This window comes from Hemitrygon akajei, chromosome 12, assembly GCF_048418815.1.
Source record: "Hemitrygon akajei chromosome 12, sHemAka1.3, whole genome shotgun sequence".
NCBI classification, from domain to species: domain Eukaryota; kingdom Metazoa; phylum Chordata; class Chondrichthyes; order Myliobatiformes; family Dasyatidae; genus Hemitrygon; species Hemitrygon akajei.
This window is the reverse complement of record NC_133135.1, coordinates 40298993-40315057: the sequence shown is the minus strand read 5'-3', so window position 1 is coordinate 40315057 and position 16065 is coordinate 40298993. Positions and strand designations below refer to the sequence as shown.

The following is a 16065-nucleotide window of genomic DNA, read 5'->3' as shown; positions in this document are numbered from 1 at the left end:
GCGTGGGCGGGGGGCGTGGGCAGTGCTCGCCGCGCGGAGGTGGGGGGGGGGTCGGGGGGGGGCGTGGCCAGTGCTCGCCGCGCGGAGGTGGGGGGGGGGTCGGGGGGGGCGTGGCCAGTGCTCGCCGCGCGGAGGTGGGGGGGGGGGTCGGGGGGGGGCGTGGGCAGTGCTCGCCGCGCGGAGGAGCACGTGCGGAAGGTGTCGACGGGCGCTTCGCACGTGCCTAACGGTTTTAGTGAAGGCGCGGAACAGGTTAGTAAGGGTTGGTTTCTTCGGTCAATCTGTGAGGAAGCGCACCTTTAAAACCACATATAAAGGAAAAGGGACGGTTAAAAGTGAGACAAATATTGTTCTTGGAAGTGTGTGGTGGTGGAGGATATTTTCAGAGAAAAATTCTGTGTTTCATTTGTAAGCTAACTGCTACATTACAGCAGTACTGTGTAGCGTGTTCTGTCCAGTTGCATCACCGACTGGTACGAGAATTACAAGGTATCTGACCGCAAACTCCTTCAAAGATTTGCTGAGAGGTCAACATACACAAACTGCTGGAGGAACTCAGCAGGCCAGGCAGCATTTAGGAAAAGAGTACAGTCGATGTTTCAAAACACTTCGGCAGGACTGGAGTAAAAAAAAAAGCTGAGGAGGGCTGCTGAGTTCCTCCGTTGGTCTGTATGCGTTGTACTTGTTTCCTAGATGCTGCTGTGTGAGCTTGGATTGTCTCATTTGGCAGTATACATGTGTATAAGATGACCATAAGACAAAGGAGCAGAATTAGGCCATCTGGCCCATCGTGTCTGCTCTGCTATTCAATCATGGCTGTTCCTTTTTTTCCCCTCCTCAATCCCATTTCCCAGTCTCCTCCCCATATCCTTTGATGCCATGTCCAATCAAGACCCTATCAATCTCTCCATTAAATACACCCAATGACCTGGCCTCCACAGCTGCATGTAGCAACAAATTCACCACCTTCTGGCTAAAGAAATTTCTCCACATCTGTTTTGAAAGACCACCCCTCTATCCTGAGGCTGTTCCCTCTTGTTCTAGACACTCCCACCATGGAAAACATCCTTTTCACATCTACCCTGACTAGGCCTTTCTACATTCAAAGGGTTTCAATGAGATCCCCCCTCATCCTTCTAAATTCCAGTGAGTTACAGACCCAGAGCCATCAAATGTTCCTCGTGTGATAACCCTTTCATTCCTGGAATCATCCTTGTGAATGTCCTCTTGACCCTCTCCAATGCCAGTACATCTCTTCTAAGATGAGGGGCCCAAAACTGTTCACAATACTCGAGGTGAGGCCTCACCAGTGTCTTATAAAGCCTCAGCATCACTTCCTTGCTCTTATATTCTGGACCTCTTGAAATGAATGTTAACATTGCATTTGCCTTCCTCACCATCGACTCAGCCTCCATGTTAACCTTCAGGGTGTTCTGCACAAGGACACTCAAGTCCCTTTGCATCTGAGATTCCTGGATTTTCTCCCCGTTCTGCACATTTAATTCTACTACCAAAGTGCATGACCATGCATTTCCAACTTTGTAATTAATTTGCCAGTTTCTTGCCCATTCTCCTAATCTAAGTCCCTCTGCATCCTACCTGTTTCCTCAACACTACCTGCCCCTCCACCAATCTTTGTATCATCTGTGAACTTGGCAACAAAATCATCTATTCCATCATCTAAATCATTGATATACAGCATAAAAAGAAGTGGTCCCAACACCAACCCCTGTGGAAGATCACTAGTCACCGGCAGCCAACCAGAAAAGGATCCTTTTATTCCCACTCACTGCCTTCTTCCAATCAGCTGATGTTCTGACCATGTTAGTAATACCATGGGCTCTTAACTTGGTAAGCAGCCTCGTGCTACACCTTGTCAAAGCCTTTCTGAAAGTCTTAAGTGTACAACATCCACCGCATTTCATTTATCCATCCTATTTGTATGGTTGAATGACAATAAGCTTGAACTTGATTGTGCTCTGCAATCTGGTTTCTGTCATTATCTCAGTGTATTTACATATTCCATGATCTACCGGAATGGCACACATTTTCCCACTATCATTGCAGAGAAGTTTTACAAGGATGTTGCTGGGACTTGAGGTCCTGAGTTACAAGGAAAGGTTGACCAGGTTAGGACTTTATTTCATAGTGCAGGACAGTGAGGGGGATGGTATAGAGGTATACACAATTGTCGGGGAGGGACTGCAAATAAGGTCTTCCTCGTCAGGTTGGGGGTGACTAGAACTAGAGGTCATAGTTTAGTATTTTATGGGGAATCTGAGGGGTGAATGTAATCATTCAGAGTGTGGTGTGAATATGGAACAAATTGCCAGAGCAGAAGTGGTAGATGCAGGTTCAATTACAATATTTAAGAGGAACTTGGACAGGTACAGTACATGAATAAGAGAGGTGTGAAGGGCTATGCTCTGGGTGCAGGTCGATAAGATGAAGCAGAAAACCAGTCTGGTATAGACTAGTTGGGCCAAAGGGCCTGTTTCTGTGCTGTAGTGCTCTATGACTCTTGAGTACAAGTGAACTGGTCAAGATGGTCAACTTTGCCAGGACTAGTGATTCACTGGGGACACTGCCTTTAAAATGAACAGGCAAAAGCCTACGCCCAGCTTTGCTTGTTTTCAGATGTGTGAGAATTTTAGTTTTCAAATACCTCAGACATCGAAGATATTTGAAACTATAAGTATTGAAGTAAATATAAAAACCCATGAGAGATATTTTTTAAGCCAACCCCCAAGTTTCAAGGTTAAAAAAGGGACTTTTTCATGTTAACTTTGTATAAGCTGACCCCTTTTGTAGAGGTTTTTGATTTAACCAGAAAAGATCACAAGATCTCACATGCCGGTACTCAGCTTTGCTGGATCCAGACCCTAAACCCTTCTAAGAAAACAGGCCTACACATTGTAGAGTGTTATAGGCGAATTCTTAATAAATAAATCAGGGAGAGAAATTTTGGATTAGGTTTCCAATGGAAAAGAATCCTCTGAAATGTAACCCCCGTGAAACCATTTAGCGCCCATCGTAATCTCGTTAAAACTTAACACGAGGTGGCAGGATCAGTACGTGTACTCAGTGTTGAGTTTGCGACCACCATGTACAATAGATTAAAACAAATGCGATATGATGCTGGCTTCAAGCTGAAGGTTGTTGATTTTGCTAAAGGAACGAATAACTCTACAGCTGCTAAGAAGTTTAGTGTAAACGAGAGAGAGTAAGGGAGTGGAGAAAGGCAGAGGACATGCTGAGGGAAATGCCAAAGACGAAATGTGAAAACCGCGGGAAAACATGCCAGTGGCCAGAACTGGAAGAAAACGTTTTAGAGTGGGTGAATCACCAGCGATCATCTGGATACATTGTTACCAGAGAAATGATTCGAGTTCAAGCGTTGAAATGGGACGAAAAACACCGTGAGGTCAGCGAAAATTTCAAAGCAACGCGAAGTTGGTGCACCCGATTTATGAATAGACGCGATCTTGTGTTGAGACAAAAAACAAAGATTGCTCAGAAAATTCCCGCAGGGTGTTGTTTATGTTCAAGAACGCTGCTGGATGGACGAAGCAGGTTGCTTGAAGTCAGTTAAAGAGGTGTGGCGTCGACGTCCCAAAGGTTTCGGGAAGGAAAAGTCGCTACTTGTCTGGGACATGTTCAAAGCGCACGTCAGGCGAGACAAAAGCACTGAAAGCTGAAAATATGGACATTGCAGTCATCCCCGGTGGTTTGATGTCCGTGCTCCAGCCACTAGATATGAGTTTAAACAAACAAAACAATTCATGTGTCAACAGTGGAACCAATTTGATTCAAAGACAGCCAATAAATACGACCTGTCTTCCGTGTATTCGTTTTTCCAAAGTTGGCACCCTCTGTATAAGCCAACCCCCTAATTTTAGGACCAGAATTTAGGGCCAAATCCTCGGCTTATACACCAGAACTTACGGTACTCATGGACAGTTCCACGTTTGTCAATACACTCTACCCAGTAGCAAAGCTGCAACCTGCTAATCCAATTATTTACATTGGAAAGTCACTAGAACAAGTGATTTCAATTGGGATTGTTAGGCATAGCAAAGGAAGATTACTTATTTCTTTGATTTAAGGTTTTTAAAACAATTATAATTTTTTAAAAATATCTCATGGGTTTTTATATTTACTTCAATACTTATAGTTTCAAATATCTTCGATGTCTGAGGTATTTGAAAACTAAAATTCTCACACATCTGAAAACAAGCAAAGCTGGGCGTAGGCTTTTGCCTGTTCATTTTAAAGGCAGTGTCCCCAGTGAATCACTATAGTCCTGGCAAAGTTGACCATCTTGACCAGTTCACTTGTACTCAAGAGTCATAGAGCACTACAGCACAGAAACAGGCCCTTTGGCCCAACTAGTCTATACCAGACTGGTTTTCTGCTTCATCTTATCGACCTGCACCCAGAGCATAGCCCTTCACACCTCTCTTATTCATGTACTGTACCTGTCAGCTTATACTCCAGAATATATGGTAAATTTAGGCTTGCTGCATGTGAACAGGCCCATTGATTGAATATGGAATATGATGGGTGTACCTTGAGCTTTCCTTGCAAGAGAGTTGAAATTCTGTCCAAGTTTGATAGTTAAGTGAGGCCATAAAATCAATGTGTGGGCTGTGGCTGCTGCTTAGAATTGTTTAGGGCTTGTGGGTTATCCAGGACTTGAAGTATATTAATGTAGATTTGTTTAATGAGGAATACTATTCCTTCATAAGCCCAATTTCCTTACTGGATGGAAAAATGGAGTGAAATAATCCCTATTCGAAACTTCAGGACTGAGTTTGGCATTACTGTTGATAATGCCCATAGTTAATTTCAGCCGACATTCTGACTGTTCTGAAACTAGAGCAATGAATAGTTCCCAAAGATTTCTGTCTTGCCATTATTAATCAAGTTATTTACTTTGAATCAATATTGCTTCTGACTCTGCTATACATCTGACACCATAGTAGTCTTTTTGTCAGCAAATATTCCCATGCCTTGGACCTTTTTTTTAGTGGCTTATAACCTCCTGTACAATTGCTTCCTCAATTTCCTCACTTGAAGACCACATTCAGTTCATATTGATAGCAACAGCTCCTCTGCCATCTTCAACAGCACAGGTACACCACAAAGCTGTGTGCTTAGTCCCCTACTCTACTCGCTTTACACTTAAAACTGTGTACTCTACAAGAAGTAGTAGATACAGCCCAGTCCATCATGGGTAAAGCCCAACAGTGAACACCTCTACATGGAGCACTCTCACAGGAAAGCATCCAAGGACTCTTCCTCTTGTGTTCTTGATCTTTATTGTTTGCTTGTTTATTATTTATTTCTCTTGTATTTGTGCAGTTTGCTGTCTTTTGTACATTGGTTGTTTGTCCGTCCTGTTAGAAGCTGTCTTTAATTGATTCTATTGCATTTCTTGGATTTACTGTGTATGCTTGCACGGAAATGAATCTCAGGGTTGTATATGGTGACATAAGTTTACTTTGAACATTAATTCATTTTTTAAAAACAGAATTTGTACTTTAGCTGTGTCTTATTTTTTCTTCATCCCTTAAAAATTTCACACAACGTCTCATGGTTTCATTTTTAAAGTGCTTATATATGTGGCAAAACAGCACTGTGATGTGTACAGTATAGCAAATGCAAAATCAGAGCAAATGACTGGAATTTTCTGCTAACCTTTGACCTGCAAACATTTATGAATTCCAGACATCAGACTATAAAACTACGCTGACAGTGTTGAATCCAAGAAATGCTTTGTTAGAAGTGCTACATTTGAAAAGTGTAATGTATCTACTAATCCAGGAGGATCCCTGACACGTGGTAGGTGGAAACAGAAATAGGAAAAATGGGCAGAATTATCCATAGTAGGAGAGGAGAAAATGTAGTAATGGATGCTGGGACTGGATAAGGAAGGGAAGAATAAGCAGGTAAGACCAGAGGGGGGAGGAGATGGGAAGGAGAGGCCATGGAGAAGAAAATGAACTGAATAATTCTGTGGGTGGTGGAGAAATGGAGATGTGAAGGAAAGCAGGGGACCACTAGGAGTGAGAAATGAACACAGGATGTGGATGTCCTAACACTAAAATTCAATGCTCATACCATTGGTTTGAAGGCTACCTACATGGAATTTGAGGAGTTCTCAGAGCTTGTGTTTGGTCTCACCATGGCAGTGGAGTTGAGTGTGTGAGTGCAAAAGCGAGTTATAATTAAATGCGACTGGAAGCTCAAGATGGCTATTGTGGACAGACTGAAGGTGCTCAGCAAAATAATCACCTAGTCTATATTTGGTTTTGCCAATGTAGAGGAGACCATGTTGAGAGCACTAAATGCAATTGACAGGTAAAAGGTGCTTGTGAATCTCTGCCTCCAGCAATTTGTTTTGTTCTATATTACAGCATCTACTATACATTTCCATGTAATCCCAAGTACTTTGAATTGTGTTAGCATTCACATTTTGATCTCTGTTTAGTAAATGATATTTGAAAGTCACATTAATTTTTGCTGTTATTTTGTTTTGCTCAGTGTTTGCATTTGTATTTTAATTTTCATATGCACTGAGTAATCAATTCCTTAGATATGTTGTCATATTTTCAAATTTCACATGACACAAGGCCACTCAGCCTGTAAGTTTTTACTGGCTCTCAGGCCATCTGCGTTTGTCCCATTTCCCTGATATTTTTTTCTGTAACCTATTTTGCTAAATACACGTGCATTCAGCAAGGTCACAGAAATGTAACTAAGATTAATTTGTCAGACCAGAATTTTGCCATTTGAGTGTCTATGTATTTACTTAAAGGTAGTACAGCATTTTAAGGGAATGGAAGAGGGGCAATGAAATGTCATACCCCAAAATATGCAGTTTTAAGTTGCATCAAAGCTCACCATTTGACTTGTATTGAGTGCTGTGAAGCTGTCATTACCTTGGGCAAAGCACGCCACAGAAAGTTGCTCACATGTGCATTCTTTTAATGGTCTGCTTAATTAACAGAGAATTATATAAAAGACTGAAATGCTATAATTAAATGTGCTATATGATTGATTATTAATTGGGGTGCTGCAAGAATTAGGATTAGATAAGCTTAATGTTAATGACAGATGAAGACACAACATTGTAATGGAACATTTTTCTGTGCTATACAGTACAATAGTCTTTTTAATACCAAAAACATTTTTGACATCTAGCAAAAAAAGGTGTAGGTATTCTTGGTTGTCAGAACTTTGAGGTCTTTGTTAATGGGGCATCTTCCTTAGAGATCTTGTGGTTATTTATGTCAGGATGATAGAAACCAACACTTACTGAACCAGTAAATAAAACCTTCTGGATTAGGATCAGCTAAATATGAGGTGAAAGCTGAGTGCAAATGGTGATTGGAGATAATGGGTCTGAACCAGGAAGATGTGTCCAGAATTTCTATATGTTAAGGCCAGAAGACCCAGTGTTTCAGATTCAGTTGTATATTTGCTTGCATGATGAGTGCTTTAGAATATCAGCTTCTCATTGTCTTGCAGCAGTCAAGTATTTTAACTTATGCTTCAAGGTGTCAAAGTTGTAGGCTACCATACATGAGGTAAGGAAGATGTCAAAGCAAAATTTAACAAGACAACCTGTTTATTCAATAATTATTTTTCAGGTTTATTCAGAATGACTTCTGGAAGAGCTGTAATTGGGAAGTTAGCTCCTGATTTTGAAGCTACAGCTGTGATGCCTAATGGACAGTTTGAACAACTCCAACTATCTAAATACAGAGGTAAACATAATGACAGTTGTACCCAGTTTGGCATCCTATTAATGAGCCCCCTCCCCCTTTGAACTTCTCTAGCACATTAGAATTGAATAAAGAATGTCAAAGCTCGGAACAGGCTATGGGAGAGGAAAACTAACTTCATAAAACACGGTGATAGAATACTGTAGAAGCAGGTGTATGGCATTTGGCTCCTTGTGCTTGCTCTTCTATTCAATAAGGTCTTTTATCTACGTTGTACTTAATTCCTACCCAATACACCACTGATGTTTAGGGCAGTGATGAAGGTCTTCTGTGGCCATCCAAATGTTGAAGGATTTTTCATTGCTGTTTCTGCAATAGCTTTCTTTGACTGATTAGGGTTGTTAGCCCTAAGGTGAATCCCCAAAACTGAAGGACCGATGGACCATTCTTAGTCTGGCCTCTACCCTTTCACCTTACTGGCATGGGTGACCCTACTCAAAGCCAAAGCATAAGGCCCTGACTCCAGCCATCATAATTCTCCAGGTCTTTGAAGCACGCAAGCCTCCAAACCATGACAAGGTTGTGGTCCTCTTGGAGGTCTTTGGTGTAATATACATATACCATGATTGTAATAAATCTTAGAATCTTTTAACCTTTGGAAGATCAACCAAAGCATGAGAAAAATGCTGGAATATGTTCAAAGACTGTCTAATGGCTTTGACTGCACAGTGTGGTATTTATAAATTAACTTGTTCATTTTCTTCACAGGAAAATATGTAGTCTTCTTTTTCTACCCACTTGATTTCTCCTACGTGTGTCCAACTGAGATTATTGCTTTTAGTGATCGTATAGAAGATTTCAACAAGGTTAATTGTGAAGTAATTGCTGCTTCTACGGATTCCCATTTTGCTCATTTAGCTTGGTACGTAGCACTACTTTGTTTCCTGATCAATTTATCCAATGTTTAAGTTGCGGTTTTCAAAGACATCTAGAGATGTAGATTTGAGTGTTTTTATTTTAGCTTCTGGTTTTTCTCATCAATATAATGTTGTGTGAACATTCTCATGGAACAGCATGCCCTTATTTTTCTGAAAAATAGAGTCATGTCAGTGGCATAAAATATTGACTTGCAATACAGATTACTCATTTGGCTACAAAACAGTGTGTTTACCAGATTATAAAGGAACAATTTTCTTTACTTATTAGTATACATAGTCATGCAAGGTCTACAACATATAATATTGGCCCAGATGACTGTGCAAGGAAGCAGTAGCATTGTAGCATGGTTCAATTCTAGAAGTGAGCAATTTGAGATACTGGATTAGCCCATTCTTGGTAGCTCACTTCATGTGCATAGATGGCACTCCTCTTAGATTTTGTATCTCAGAAGAGGGAAACCCTTTACTGTGCGTAACACTTCACTGTGCTAGTGATTGGGTTTCAATTTCTGCCACTATCTGTAAGGAGTTAGTACATTCTCCCCCTTGACTGTGTGGGTTTCCTCCTGGTGCTTTGGTTTCCTTGCATATTTCAAACATGTATGGGTTAGTGTTAGTAAGTTATAGGTAAGCCATGTTGCTGCTGTAAGCATGATGGTACTTGTGGGTTTCTCCCAGCACATCCTATATTGGTCACTGATATGAATGACATATTTCACTGTATGTTTCAATGTCTCAATGTACATGTGAGAAATAAAGCTAAAGCTATCTGTTCATAGCTTATTGCAAGTCTGACATTGAAAATCAAAATTTTTCTATTGCCCTTATTCACTGTAAGCAGCACTTAGCCTGGTTTTTGCAAACTAACTTCCATCTTGCAAAGGGTTAACAGCAGCTCTCAGAAGCTCCATGTCACTCTGGACCATAACCCCATGACCAGATCATCATCTTCTGGACAGTTACTGACCTTATTTCCTCAGGAGAGCTTTGCCACATGCTTGCAACTTCATGGCCCCAACTTCACACAGCCTGCTTCTTTCTCTTTCACAAGAAGGATGATTCACTACTCATAGATTCGGAACTCTTTTTCTATTACGTTAACAACTGAATTAGTGTTGTTTTCTGTGCCAGAAATTGAACTGAGGTAGTCATATCTACAGTTTGGCTATGAGAGCAGATTATTCACTCCATTCCCAACGCACATTTGTACCATCTATGGGATACACTGCATCAGTGCACCAACTCTCCACAAACAGCACTTTCTAAATGCATGACCGCTACCAGCTAGAAGGACAAAGGCACTCAAAGCAAGAGAATACCTCCACCTAGAAGTTGCCCTCCAAACCACTCACTTTCCTGAAGTGGAAATACATTGGCTTACTTTTACCATCATTGAGTCAAAAGCCTGGAACTCACTCTCCCTAACTACCGTAGATTCCGGACTACAGAGCGCACCTGATTAAAAGCCGCAGGCTCTAATTTTAGAAATAAAATCAATTTTTTAATTGTAAAGGCCGCACCGGATTTTAGGCCGCACCGCTACTTTTAAATATACATATGTATCGGTAACACAAATTACGTTGCATATACTTTTTTACTGAACAGCACGAACAACATTCCAATATCTCCTAGCGACTGGTAAAAATATATATACTGCAGCCTACCAGGAAAAGTTATTGATCGACTTTAACTTAAAAGCAGCGTTTTCGCTCGGGTCTAATCGGGTCTGACGCGCTTGCGCAATGCGATCGGGTCTAATCGGGTCTGACGCGCTTGCGCAATGCGATCGGGTCTTATCGGGTCTGACGCGCTTGCGCATTGCGATTGGGTCTAATCGGGTCTGACGCGCTTGCGCAATGCGATCGGGTCTAATCGGGTCTGACGCGCTTGCGCATTGCGATCGGGTCTAATCGGGTCTGACGCGCTTGCGCAATGCGATCGGGTCTAATCGGGTCTGACGCGCTTGCGCAATGCGATCGGGTCTAATCGGGTCTGACGCGCTCGGGTCTTGCTTTTCTTCGAGTATTTTCCATGTTGATGAGGGTGAGTACAAATGACTGATTTACAATAATTTAATTGTGAAAGTGCGCTTGATTTATCGTACAATTTCATTGGACCTCTGTGAACTACTCATCAATTTTATTGGTCTACTGTTACGAGGCAAAATGTTTACGAGGCGGCAAGAAAAAAAACCATGTATTAGCCGCTCTGGATTATAGGCCGCAGAGTTCAAAGCTGTTCAAAATGTGGGAAAAAAGTAGCGGCTTATAATCCGGAATCTACGGTAGATTGTGTGTATACCCACAGATTAAAGACTGTGGTAGTTCAAGAAGGCAGCTCACCACCACCTTTTAAGGGAAATTTGGAAAGCCCGTGATGTCCCTTGGAAAGCACATCCCTTCAATGAGAAAAAAAATTATACAGAATTCAAATAGTCCTACCTCCGTCACCAGTTTCCACACTCCAATTGTATTCATTCCTAATTTTCTCTTTTCTTCCCTTTCCTGACATCTATCTCCAACTCATGCTGTAGCTTATCTACTGATACCCATTATAAACCAACCAATTCCCACACCTCCAGTCCTGCATCTTCTAAGGACTTTGTTCTGTTCTTCCAGTTTTTCTCAGCATTTCATCTGTTCGGGTGATAAGACTTTTAACTCCAGTTCCTTGCATTTCTTCAGATTTACTGTATTGCAAACAATGTTCATTACAGTTCTATCTTATGTTGGAGAAACCAATTGCACATTGGATGTGTGACATTTCTTACCAATGTGCTTGAAAAGTAGAAATGAGTATTCAGTAGTCATATAACCTCTGGTGATAGGTAACTTCATTGCTGACAGCAGAGCTTCATAGTCAAACCAGGATTAAGCAGCACTGAAATCAAAGGTGCAGAAGTATCTTAGGAGTCTGACTGGTGCTGGTGTGGTGTGTTCAGCTTTTTTGGCAGAGGCCTACACACCTCTTAAAACAGAAGTCCTGTGAAAAATATAGCTGCAAGCCCACTGAAACCAATATGAAGCAACAAATATCGCAGTTGGCTGGTTAATTTATTTACAGGGGGTTTAGTTGCAGTCAGAGTATCAATTATAATTCCCAAGAAACAATGATAATTTAAAGACACATTCCAAAGAAAAGTTCATAATCCACTTAGTGCCAGATCAATGCAACAACAATCCATATACTTCTACTCTCCTTCCTTTTGAAAGTCCTGTGAATTCTTTCCATTCAGGTATTTATCCAGTTCCCTTTTGAATTTTGCAATTGGATCTGCCTTTACTACTACTCCTGGCAGTGTGCCCCTTAATCTAATCACAGAATTTTCCTCGTGTCTCTTTTGTTTCTTTGCCAGTCCTAGTAATGCTATATTCCCCACTTCTTGTTCATTCTGGTGGGAACAGTTATCTCTATCCACTCCAGCACCTTTCATAATTTTTAATACATCTATTACATCTAATACATCCTTTGCAATTTCTTTTTGTTCCAAAGTGTTGGATTAGGATCTAGATCATTGTTTTTCATAAGACATAGGAACAGAATTAGGCTTTCGGCCTTCGAGTCTGCTCTGCCGTTATATTGTAGCTGATTTATTATCCTTTATTGTTATACCCCATTCTCCTGCATTCTCCCTGTGACCTTTGACGCCCTTGCACCCTTACTTAACCTATCAAACTCCAATATAAATAATACCCAATGACTTGACCTCCACAGCTGTCTGAGGCAATGAATTTCACAGATTCACCACCCTTTCACTAACAAAATTACTCCTCATCTCTGTTTCAAAGGGACATGTTTCTAATTAAGAGCCTGTGGCCTCTAGTCCTAGATTCCTCCCTCTATAGGAAACATCAGGCATTGTGCTCCTCATACCTTTTCCTTCCCGGGATCATTCTCATGAACCTCTCCAATGCAAACACATCCTTTCTTAGATAAGGAGCCTGAAAACTGCTCACAATCCTGCTAAGTGCAATCTGAACAATGTCTTATAAAACCTCAGCATTATATCCTTGCTTTTGTATTCTAGTCCTCTTGAAATTAATGCTGACATTGCATTTCCTTTCCTTGCCACTGACTCGACCTGCAAGTTAACATTTAGGAAATCTTGCATGCAGACTCCCGAACACCTTTGCACCCCTGATTTCTGAATTTTCTCCCCATTTAGAAGAAGTCTCCACCTTTATTCCTTCTACCTAAATGCATGACTGTACATTTTTCTAGACTGTATTCCATTTGCCAATTCTTTGCCCATTCTCATAATCTGACCAAGTCCTACTGTATCCTCAACATTACCTGTCCCTCCATGTACCTTCATACCATCTGCAATCTTGGCCACAAAACTATCGATTCCATCATCCAAATTGTTGACAAAAGGTATACTGTGAAAAGAAGTGGTCCCAACACCAACTCCTGCAGAACATCACTTGAACTGGCAGCTAACTGGTAAAGGTCTCTTTATTCCCACTCTTTGCTTTCTGCTAGTCAGCTAATCTTCTATCCATGCTAGTATCTTCCTGTGATACCATAGGCACTTATTTAACAGCCTTGTGTCGCACATTGTCAAAGGCCTTCTTAAAATCCAAGTACACAACATCAGCCAATGCTTCTTGGTCTATCATGCCTGTTATTTCCTCAAAAGAATTCCAACAGATTTGTTTGGCAAGATTTCCCCTTAAGAAAACCATGCTGATATCGGCTTTTTTTGTCAGGTGCCTCCAAGTACACCAAACTCTAATCCTTAATAATGTACTCCAAAATCTTACCAACCACTAAAGTCAGGCTAACTGGCCAATAATTTCCTTTCTTCTGCCTCCCTCCCTTCTTAAGGAGTGACCTATCTATCTTTGGACCTTTCAGCTTCCCAAGCACCTTGGCCTTAGTGATAGCAACTATACTCACTTCTGCCTCCTGACAGTCTTGAATTTCTGGCATATGCTTGTGGCGTCTTCCACAGTGAAAGCTGATGCAAAGTACTGACTGAGTTTGTCAGCCATTTCTGTGTTTGCCATTGCTACCGCTCCATGGTCTTTTTCTAGTTGTCCAATATCCTCTCTTTTATATTATTGGCTAGCTTACCTTCATTTTTTCAATTTTTCCTCTCCTTATTGCTTTTTCAGTTGCCTTCTGGTGGTTTTTAAAAGCTGCCTAATTCTCTAGTTTCCTATTAATTATTGCTATACAGGCAGTCCCCGGGTTACGTACGAGTTCCGTTTCTGAGTCCGTCTTTAAGTCAGATTTGTACGTAAGTTGGAACAAGTACATCTGGTATTATTTAACGTCAGTTAGTCAAACGTTTGTCTTAGTATATAGTATATATATTTTATCTTTCTATGCATATAAACACTTAAGAAATTTATGTATTCCAATAATTAAACTACTGCATTGCTTAGTAATAATTGTAGCTTTCATCGGGGCAGGGCCTTTCACATGCTCCATTATTCTCACTTTATCCTTTACCCTTTAAAATTGTTCCGATCATTGACTGACTGTAGCCTAATGCTTTTCCCATGTCCGATGACGTTTCACCTCTTTCCAAACGCTTTATTATTTCCACTTTATTTTCAGTCGCGATCACTTCCTGTCAATGGAACAGAAACACTGTGGGCGCTGGCTCCCGAGGTCCGCTGGGTCCTAAGGACCACCACACTGAATTCCCCGGGTCCTAAAGTCCACTGCACTAAGACAGGTTAAATGGGACAAGTGGGGGCTGTGCTGGGTTTGGGTTTTTGATCCTCAACAACATTCTGCATGGGAATTTAAACTGGAGGTGGCAGTGTTTTTGTTTACGAGGTCGAGTTGCAAGCTCGACATCAACCCGGCACGGATTGTACGGGAATCACTGGATCGACATCATCCCGGCACTGGTGCAGTCTGTCACTGTATCGAACTCGGGAACCTCTGTTCTCGAGCCCGGCACTGATCTCACTGCGCCACCAGCCAACTGGAATGGCGGGTGGGGAGCGCGGGGTCAGGGTGAATCTTACTAAGAAAAATTTAAGCCAAATACAAAGTTAAACACTCAACACAGTGTCAACGGCAACGACTTAAAATGGCGGACAGCGTCGCGATCTGACTTAAAATGGCGGACGCTGTTCTCCTTCCTCGGTTCATAAGTACGAGTTGTCCATAAGTTGGACGTTCATAACTCGGGGTCTGCCTGTATTGTATGCCCTCTCTTTTGCTTTTATTCTGTCTTTGACTTCGCTTGTCAGCTCTCATTGCCTCATTGTCCATTTAGAATGCTTTTTTATCCTGCACTTTGGAATTGAAAATTGTTTTCCTTGTAGTTTCAGTTTTTACATTTGCTTATGTTTGTAAACATTTGTAACTTTGATCTATTTAGTTCTATATATTTCTACATTTTGCTTTGTCTGTAAAGCCTGAAGTGTTATGGCACTGTAACTCAGTACTTTTCTACTGTGTTCTATTATCAATGGCGAGTCCCCTTATCTCAGTGGTTCAGACTGGTTTATGGTATAAAGAAAGAGCATGAGAACAAGTCCATTGTTACATGCTGTACCTTGCCAGACCATGCCGTACATTGCTATTCCTTGCTGCCTGATCTGTATCCTTGATTAGTCCCTTGTGCTTCTGAAGAAGCTTCTGGATCACACATCACCATATTCAAATAAAAGAGAATGATCCTCGTTTCTCCTATGTGTTCTCTTAACCAAAATCTCTCATCCCTGGGATGACTTTGGTAAATTTCTTCGACATCCTTACATAAAATGGTCATTAAAATGGTGGTCAAATAGAATTTATATATAGTTACCAAATGAGCTTCCCTTAATTGTATATGTATTTGCAAGATTTATTTTACTCATCTCACTTAAATACAATTAAAACTGTTTTTGTATTTGATAGGATCAACACTCCAAGAAAGCAAGGAGGACTTGGTGCAACAAAAATCCCCTTAGTGTCAGATCTTCGTCACACAATCTCCTTAGATTATGGTATCTTGAAAGAGGATGAAGGCATTGCTTTCCGGTCAGTTGCTGGGAAGGGAATAGATGAACAAATGTAGAGTAAAATTGAATATGGAGTAAGATACAGAATAGAAATCAAAAGCTAATGCACTGTAAACTACAAAATTAGCACTGTAGGTAATGCATACCTGCTTATCCTTTTGTTCTTTAAGAATAGTGTTCTACTCTGCTGTTTAAGAATTATGCCTTGATTATCTCATTAGTGCATATTATTTGTTTGCAGCTTCATAGTATTGTGCAACTATGAAACTGAGTTATGGGTATTGAAGTACTCTTCCATTGGTTCAGTTTCCCAGATGATAAAAGACTTCTGCTTTAAAGTAACAAAAGGTCAATGCTTTACCTCATGAATAAAAACTACCTTTTAACGTTTTTGATAATCATTATCAAATTGGTACATTAGTAGCTGTA

The 16065-nt window shown here is 41.0% G+C and overlaps 1 protein-coding gene across 2 annotated transcripts in view; it reads left to right on the top strand.

The window, feature by feature from the left end:
* The first annotated feature begins 150 nt into the window (after positions 1–150).
* The window catches only part of LOC140736919 (peroxiredoxin-1-like), a 41093-nt gene continuing 25178 nt past the window's right edge, over positions 151–16065 (top strand). Inside the window, exons 1-4 of one of the 2 annotated variants that reach the window (XM_073062952.1) lie at positions 151–252; positions 7656–7772; positions 8499–8652; positions 15533–15655. In XM_073062952.1, the coding sequence (XP_072919053.1) occupies positions 7667–7772; positions 8499–8652; positions 15533–15655 (383 nt within the window). In that variant the 5' untranslated portion in view covers positions 151–252; positions 7656–7666. Of the gene's footprint in view, positions 253–5790; positions 5845–7655; positions 7773–8498; positions 8653–15532; positions 15656–16065 lie in introns of those variants that run through there. The other variant, XM_073062953.1, reaches the window with a different exon arrangement.